General features: G+C 36.3%; 2 protein-coding genes across 3 annotated transcripts; both read right to left on the bottom strand.

Moving 5' to 3' along the window:
* Nucleotides 1-227: 227 nt before the first annotated feature.
* On the bottom strand, nucleotides 228-1,649 carry LOC113312275 (F-box protein At3g07870-like). Its single transcript, XM_026561036.1, has one exon. It carries the CDS (start codon nucleotides 1,647-1,649, stop codon nucleotides 228-230), a length of 1,422 nt encoding a protein of 473 aa, XP_026416821.1.
* A 2,687-nt stretch (nucleotides 1,650-4,336) lies between these two features.
* On the bottom strand, nucleotides 4,337-6,460 carry LOC113307822. Of its 2 annotated transcripts, none has more exons than XM_026556278.1 (6): nucleotides 6,147-6,460; nucleotides 5,963-6,065; nucleotides 5,752-5,875; nucleotides 5,573-5,636; nucleotides 5,051-5,104; nucleotides 4,337-4,933 (listed from the first exon to the last, which is right to left on the bottom strand). In XM_026556278.1, the coding sequence occupies exons 1-5, from the start codon at nucleotides 6,231-6,233 to the stop codon at nucleotides 5,063-5,065; spliced, it is 420 nt and encodes a 139-aa protein (XP_026412063.1). In that variant the 5' UTR covers nucleotides 6,234-6,460; the 3' UTR covers nucleotides 4,337-4,933; nucleotides 5,051-5,062. The 2 variants fall into 2 exon arrangements, with proteins under 2 accessions (XP_026412063.1, XP_026412062.1); XM_026556277.1 differs by having other exon boundaries at nucleotides 5,072-5,104.
* Between the last annotated feature and the right edge of the window lie 2,385 nt (nucleotides 6,461-8,845).

Below are 8,845 nucleotides of genomic sequence, written 5' to 3'. Positions count from 1 at the left end.
AGCAAGATGGAAACAAATTTAGCCCCTTTCCATACTAGCTGGACCACTGGAATTAATTTAGCCCCTTTCCATTTGTCTTATGTATCAGTAATACTAAGGGTGATTTGGACATATAAAAGAAACTCAACTAAAAAACAACGGGGATTGATTGTCAAAGGAAAAAGAGAAGTACAAATAATCAGAAAGACAAAAGAAAATAACAGGAGAATGCAAATGCTCATCTGACCTCAGATTTTATTAGCTTCTTTTTCTCCTAGATCTTTCAATGAAAGAAAGCTCTTAATAAAGGGAAATCCCACGGTTGGCAATTGCATAACGGTGTCACATGTCTTTTCCAAGGCTTCAGTTTTCGGGTTGTAACGGACAAGACTTTGTTGAAAGAATTTATCTGATAAAAGTTCATGAGTTAGGCCAGCACTGTAATGTGAAATACTTAATCTCCGATATTCGTCTCGTGTTAAAATGCACTTATTCTGTAATAGTAGAAGTTGACCGTTCTTTGTAATAGCTAATGGGTTTAAATATGTTATAAACGACTCTGAATATCCAAGCATACTGAATTCCTTTGTCCAACTCCAAGCCGCATGCTGATTTCCTATGATGCCTATAATACTACGGCCACAACTGGAATTTTCTGTTGTATTCTTCTTCTTTAATACCCATATGTCCGTTGTGAGAGATTCTTCATTGAGTTTATGGTGAATACATAACCACCCTCCAAATACCCTGAGACTAAATCGGGAGGTCTGCTTATAACTAAGGTCTAAACCAGGGGGTGCTGCGATTTCTCGAAATTTCTCATCTGCCAAATCAAAGGCAAGTATCCTGTTCTTGTTCTTTCCAAGCCAATGAAGAGCTCCATTTGCTAGGACACCTGGTTTTTCATCCAAATGATGGTCGATGTTTCCTGCGGGTCTCCATCCACTGCCACGACACCCAAGAGTGTATACGTAGATTTGTCCAACAAAGGAACCACCATCATGCATTTTTTGGTGCCAAGGGTAGAAAATTCTAACAACCTTGTAAACATTAGTGGAAGAATCGTAGCCAAACCCAAACATCATGAAACGATGTCTGTATGGCTCGTTGAATTTTGGAAGATTCACGTATTCTCTTGTCATGGGGTTTGATACAACGAGAGAAACATATGCATCCATGGATTGACCATCATTTTCTAGGAATACCAGTGGTTGTTGGCATAGAACTAAACCATCGCACAAACCAAGAAACATACCTCCCATAATTTTTGGAATGGGTTTGCTTACAGTAATTGACTTGTTAAATTTCTGGCCATCACTCTTATCGTACTCTCCGTAAACGTAAATATGCTCACGCTCAATGAAACAACCGAAAAGAAAACTCATGATATTAACATTAGAAAACCTGTAAGAACTATTACCTTGTCTGTTTTCATCGTCAAGTTGAAATTGACTAGGCCTTAAGTGCATACGAGGGAAACAAGGATCAAGAAGTAGCCTTTGCCAATTTTTACATACTCGTTTACATTCCAAGATGTGGTTGAAGGATAAGCGAGAAAAAATATCTAGATTGATCTCTGTTGGTATAAGACGACTGCAGTCCATCTCTTTCTTAGGTTTCTTTGTGCGATGATTACGGAACTCCATTGGAGGTTTTTCACCTATGCTCATCTCGATATTCTACCTGGGTTAAGTAGTGTTGAGCTAAACGTAACTATAAATAGATGGCAGGAGAATTCGAATCCCAGAGCAGTTCGACGCTTGATAAATTCGAATCCCAGAGCAGTTCGAAATCCTAATTTGGGGCATACAGGATAAATTTTGGGGCATACAGACTTATGATGGCACCCAATGCAAAACTATAAGGGCTGTCCTAATGATGTTTAAGTTACTACAATACCCCTGCATAGTTTAAATTACATTACTACCCTTCCACTTAATTAAATTCTAATCCTAAAACTTTCCCACTAATTAATCCATCACTAATTAACTAACCACTCACTAATTAACTCACTAACTGTTACTAATTAACCCTTCTCTCTCACTCTTCTTCTCATCTTCTTCTCCAAAAACACAAACAAAATTCTGAAAATTTCTTTGTTCGATTAAGTTCTCGATTAAACACATTGATGGCACCTCGTGTTAAGCGATGCCCTAGAAATATGGTGCCGAATCCTGGTGTTGCTCCTGTAACATCTCAATCTAGGGTTTTTGGAAAAGATGGTGATGAAGAGGATAGTGGGTTGATTGGTATTGGAGAGCGAGAAATAGAGCCTGATTCTTTAAAATTGCACATAGAAAGGTATTTCCCACAAACCCATTGCTTGATTTTTCGTATTTCGTTGGTTCGTGACATGTAATCGATGATTCCTCTGGGTTTTGGAAGTTCCAGAGTAGTGTTCGGCTGAAATTTAGCAGCCGAACTTCTTTTTTTTTTTACAGGCGAAGAACAGTTCGGCTTATGTTTTAAAAATCGATTACGCCGAACCTTTGTGCTCGGCTTATAATATTTTTGTATGATAATGCGCCGAACTGTTGGGCACATTGTTCGGCTCACAATGATAAATATCGAATGTGCCGAACTTTATTCTGTGTATGGCCAATAGCTTATTGTAAACTTGTCCACTTATAGGTGACTTATCACATTGCGTAGTAGAATCATATTTATTTAATTTGGAAAACTAATTAAGGTTGCACCCATCCAGGAAAATTGAAAGCCAAGCTTAAAAGGAGAATAATGGAAGTGACTCCTTCTAAGTCAAAAATTCTCAAACCTCGAGGTGGTGGCACAAAGAACTTACATGCAGGGAAAAAGGGAACTGACACGACTTGCTCTTTACCTGTAGAACAAGAGGAATACAATGATGAAGATGTTGGTGAGGAAGGTCAACCCGCTCCTTTCGGCTTTGTCTACCTTTAACTAAGACGCAATTGATTTTCCAACCATGTTCCTCGGCCCATTTAACGGCTTCTTCTTTAATTTTCCACGTCTATATATCCACAAGTACAAAAATTAAGTTTTATCAATGACTTTGAATACAACATACTTCAAAATTAATAAAAACATAAATTCTGTTACCTATCAAGTTAGTTTGGAAGTGATCTTTAGTATCTTCATGAATGACATCAACAGGCGGTGGTTGATCCTCCATAGTTTACATTTCCGGAACAATCTACAACAATATCACAGAGGTTTTGAGTCAGGTTCGGCTTACTCGTAGTACTACTTGAAAGCCGAGCTACTAAGTTCGGATAATACGTGTTTCACTTATAAAGCCGAACTACTGGTCATACATGGATTCGGCTAATTGGACACTAATATTATAAGCCGAACCATAATACTTGAAATGTATGAAAACAAAAATATATGTTCGGCTAGTTCACATGTGAGCCGAACATTACAGTGTAACGCATAATTATTTTTTTTAAGGTTCGACTTATATTAACACATCCTATTCAAGCCGAACCATGAAGACTATTTGGCGCCAAAATAATTGAATGACAGTTCGGCGTATAAATATTTCAATTGCACAAACCGAACTGTTCTTATTTAACAAGGTTCGACATACATTATACCTGCCGAACCTAACTCTGTTGGGCCGAACTATATGCAAAAATCATAACTTTTGGTGAAATCAAGCTACAAAACGGACATTAAACAACGTCTACAACCATACATGTGTATTATTAGCATTGGGTTCCTCATCCATGTACTCATTTTCAGGATTTGGCTCCATAAAGTCATCATTTTGAGCTTGAGAAAAAAGTTGAGTTTGGGTAAAATCATTTTCATAATCCAACAAATAAGCCATTTCCGGATCTCCGTCGTAATTGATATGTATTTTCTTAACTTTACGTGATGAAGATTCACTTTCCTCACTCGAATTTGGATCACACATCTCTCAATAATCACAAAGATCTCAAAGGAAAAAAAAAGTTTTTTTCCTCCTTTTCTTCTTCTTCTTCTTTTTCTAAAAAAACTCACTAACTCTCATTAAAAAATCAATTATTATCCTAAATAAACATTAAACTAACTACAATCATTAACAGCTAATCAATCAAATTAACACTAATTTAAAACTAATCAATCAAGGGTATTTTCGCATTTTTGAAAAGATGAGGATAAGGGCTACCCTAAAAATACTATTAGCCACCCTGTTTTTGTCTTATTACATATGCCCCCAAATTATTTTGTATGCCCCAAATTAGGGTTCAAATTGGTATGACAGACACTGCGCGTTTCAACTTTGAACAAGTCTCCTTATTTGGCCCAATTGATTTGATTTCGGCCCAACCTTTCTTAGGTAGCTTATACTGTATTCAATTGAAAAGTGGATGAAAACAAAATGGTTGAACAACAAAGTTATTTACAAGATCAGGTGTGAGACATGCTGCACACATTGCAGGTGGTTATGAATTTAGTTAAACATAGCACAAAGGTAACTCTCAGGAAAATCTAGCCAACTCATTGAGTATTTTCATGTGACCACTGATGTGTTGGAGAAAATCGTTAAACTATATGCATGGACATACAGATACATGAATTATCATGCATTTCTAAATCCACCTCGACAAAGTCTATTGATGAAGACGGCAACAGATTCACTTAACACCTACAGGTCCTCTAGATGGAAGACTACTTATCACCATCTTCCAACAGCTTTATAACAGAAGTACAGGATGAATCCATACAATGTAAGACTTGGCTTCACCTTGACATCCTACTTATCACGTATTGTTATATACCATCGTCACTATTATAACGTGTATATCATTGTCACTATTATAACGTGTATATCATTGTCACAATCTCATCTAATTGACTACCAGGAGGAGGCACTGCGAATCCAGTTTTTGACGCCTCTGATTGTTGTGGCTTCTGCTGCACCAGACTTGCTATGATCGAGCTGTCTAATTATGTTTTCCTGACAAGTCTTTCTTGAGTACTTTATAACCTATGAAACATAGAGAGTAGTTTTAGATTATTTACATGCACATGTTTGTTGTCGATATGAAATCATAGCTGGCCAACATTGTGTTATTTAAGATTTGGGTTATAAAAGGAGACTCACTTGTCATACTTCCTATCTCACCTTCAAGCCTTTTGCCTTCGCAAGTAACCCAAGCTGAAGAAAAAAATGGTAGGTTTCATGTTTAAGCATATGAGTAACCAACAGTCGATGACTGACAGGATGACTGATTCAATCATTCAAGAAATGAAAATAGATTGTTCAGTAAAATTTGATTAAGAGTAGTAATTGTACACTGCCCTAGTGTGGGCTTCAGCCAGGGGACCAAGCAGATTTTGGCAACTGAAGTGACTTGGTACAGATTTGGATGCTCCTCATTACTAGATATTCAGAGGAATGTCACTAGTGCCTAATCTAGGCTCCGGGTATTTTTCATCTAGATGCCAATTTACAGCATAGCAGAGTCTTTTTGTTCGGGAAAGCTTACAACTCTACTCAAACATTCCAACAATAAATCAGTATCACACCATAGTGAAGTATCTATTGCCTACATTAGGAAATACAGAAATTGACCATCTAAAGCATGTTAAACATTGATCAAAGTTGTGATATGCAGATGCTTACTTGTTCCAAGAGCTTCACACAATGCTCGCCGTTGGTCCATATTTCCAAATGATTTACCTTATCACTGTTCAATTAAGAATGCTTAATTTCTATTAGCCCTAAAGTAGAATCAAAAACTGGACTAACAAACATAAATCTTGAAATGAAAAAAGTGACAATAAGTACCAGATAAAACTCACATTTTGTCAGCGTTCTCCTCTATTGTCTTGATAAACGTCTCCATCAAGTCTCCATAAGGACAAATCGTCCCAGTTATCTCGCAACGCTTTTGATTATTAATACCTTCACGAATACATGCAGTGCCTACAGAAGGAAAGTTTGTTCAACCCTAATTCCATAACTAAACATGAATCACTATCAAGAACTGAGTAAATTTGAAGAGTTACTCACTGTAACCCTTAAATCGATGGCCAGGGGATACAGCAACAAGAAAGTAATTAGAGTGTACCGCCATGTAACACAGAGACGTATTCAAAGGCGAAAATCCTATTCCCTATAACAACAACATACATAATTTTTATCAGTTAGAAATTCATTGGCTTAAAATAAGATCCAAGTACAGAAAAATTCTTACTTCTATGCCGAGTGTAGTTAACTGATCCATCGACATACGGGTTATTTCAAGAAAATCGTTGCAGCAGATACTTCGAATGGATGTCATTCTCTATGATCTTGATCTCTATTTCTTTCAAAACTCAAAAATTGGGCAAGAAATGAATTTCGGTGTCGTTTTGTTTCGGAACTCAGAAGAGTGCAAGAGAGCAATAATCGAATTACAGTGTCAATTTCACTTCTCAGCGTTTGTGTATGAGCACCGCCGATGAGGTTAAGAATTCTGCATATGTTAGAGATTTCTGGTGGCAGAAAGGGGAAGGAGAAGAAGGTCGGTTTCCGTTAGATTCTTTAGAAACCCACGCAGGTTTATGGCTTATTCATAGGATGGTCATTTGCCCCACCGGAACCCATCCCGTTTGGGTAGGGTTTTACCGTCTAAAAATGGATGAGTTCAAGTACGGGTAATAACCGAAATTACTGTTGTGGGGATGGGACCAAGGTCTGCAGTCCATGCCCGCCCGCCCCATACCTTTCGTATTTGAGGGATTTACTGTTTAGTTCAGAAAATCCGATCCGAGTTACTGGCTAGTCCAGCGCCAAAAAATATTTACTCCCTAGTCCAAAAAAGTTTTGAAAAGAGTAAAATTACTCTACTAACCCTAATATATAACATTACGTATAATAATACAGATGTTACTACATATTACATATGTAGTATACTAGTAGTAATTAGTAGTAACTAGTATGTAGTAATAACATATGTAGTATGTAATATACTAGTAGTAACTAGTATGTAGTATGTAGTAATAACATATGTAGTATGTAGTATACTAGTAGTAATATGTTATGTATTGATACTACATATTGATATGTAGTTGGTGTAGATTTTAGATAACCAAAATTAATGATTAAATGAAATCCAGTTATATCCGCAAGCGCACAGGTCAATAGTAATATAGATAGCAAATGCGGTTCGTTCCTACAGGGAGTGTGAAATACTCTACCAACTAATACCAAAAATTAAATAATCAACAAGATAATGTTTTAAGGATTTTTAGAAATTCGGAACAAAATGAAATGATAAATAATTTAAAGATAAACAAAACGAGTGTGGGTTATTAGGATTTTCGGTTTCCACCAATTAATTATGCAAACTCTACTAATCTTTAAAAGTATATTTCATGCTTTTTCAAATACTGTTTCTCCGCTATAGTTGTCTTCGCTTCATGAGTAGTGATTCTAAAGCATTACCTATCTATACTTGCATACCACGTCTAGGGATTTAACCGAAGCACGCAGTATCAATTCAAAAGCATAAATAATCTAGAAAATCACATCAACAATAGAATACCAAGCCAAATGAAGAAAAACTACTAATCAATCAACTCATTATTAAGCATATAAATATAGAGTTTTCATAATAAAATTGGGTTCTACCTAGACCCTAACATAGCTTTAGCTAGCCATGGCTTTCACAAAAAACCATAAAAAGATTAAAATCAAATAGCTAAGCAAAAATGGAGAAGAAAAACTCCAAAATCCTTCTCCTGTTTCTCTTCCAGCTCTGTGGTCGAGCGCCCCCTTAGTATATTTTGAAACAACACATAAATATAGCTCACAAATGAATTCACGTTTTTCTTCTTCGTCGCCACATCACCTCCCAATAGAAGTCTGCCACATGTCATGAAAATATAAATTCACCCAATGATGTTCTGTCGCGTGTCATAATATGACGAGACATTGTAAAGTATCACCGAATCTCCACTTTCCATAGTATATGAATTTCATTTAAAAAGCATGATATTTTCTTGCATGTGCTGGGTCCCACCTTAACTGTATTTGCAAAATGACGTCAGTTGGCTTCAAATATTCCTTCAGATTCTTTATATAAATATAGCAAGAGAACTTATGTAAGGACAAGATATATTAATCTTTCCTTTTTCTTCATTTGCACGTGGTCATGGAGGTGATATTCTTCCATTCTTATGCTAACAATAATAAAGTCACTCTTGACCAATCTTAGGTGGCATTAGTGTGCTGACATCGACTCGCTTCACCATTAAGTCTCACATTTTGATGTTTATTCGTTGGATGATCGAATTCACTTGTACTTTCTGCAAAAGCACTAAAATAGTGTCATTAGTCAAAATATTGAGTCCTAGCTAATATAAATATGGGTATAAAATGTAGCACTTTCGTGCTTATCAACACCCCCACACTTATATTTTGCTAGTCCTCGAACAAAACAAAGAATTGACCCGCTACACAGCTGGTCATATGAATATAGAGACCCGCTACACAGCTGGTCATATCATTTTTTTCTTGTTTTTTTAGACCCGCTACACAGCTTGTCAAATAATAAGATAAAGAGAGAGAGACCCGCTACACAGCTGGTCATAGAAAATACCATACAAAAGACCCGCTACACAGCTGGTCATGACCCTAAAAACCATAACGATAATAATATTTTTTTTAAGACCCGCTACACAACTGATCATTTTTTTAGACCCGCTACACAGCTGGTCATAATTTTTTTATTTTTTTTTAAATCCTAACCAAAGTGTCACTCCCCCACACTTAAATATTACATTGTCCTCAATGTAATTGAGTCATCCAACGTAGAAATCAAGGTGGGAAATTATAAATTGCAAAAAAAAAAAAACAAATAAAACAAATAAAAAAAAAAGATAGAGAAAAGGGAACAAATCTGATGGGTTG

This window comes from Papaver somniferum, chromosome 9 (genome assembly GCF_003573695.1).
Source record: "Papaver somniferum cultivar HN1 chromosome 9, ASM357369v1, whole genome shotgun sequence".
Taxonomy (NCBI): domain Eukaryota; kingdom Viridiplantae; phylum Streptophyta; class Magnoliopsida; order Ranunculales; family Papaveraceae; genus Papaver; species Papaver somniferum.
This window is presented reverse-complemented; position numbering and strand designations above follow the sequence as displayed.

Bases quoted from the DNA above. Each gene is read 5' to 3' on its own strand.
- LOC113312275 (XM_026561036.1), bottom strand. From the start codon at position 1,649: ATGAGCATAGGTGAAAAACCTCCAATGGAGTTCCGTAATCATCGCACA.
- LOC113307822 (XM_026556277.1), bottom strand. From the start codon at position 6,233: ATGACATCCATTCGAAGTATCTGCTGCAACGATTTTCTTGAAATAACC. The intron at 5,876-5,962 runs GTGAGTAACTCT...TTCCTTCTGTAG, and splicing joins CCATCGATTTAAGGGTTACA to GCACTGCATGTATTCGTGAA. The intron at 4,934-5,071 runs GTGAGATAGGAA...TATGTTTCATAG, and splicing joins CGAAGGCAAAAGGCTTGAAG to GTTATAAAGTACTCAAGAAA.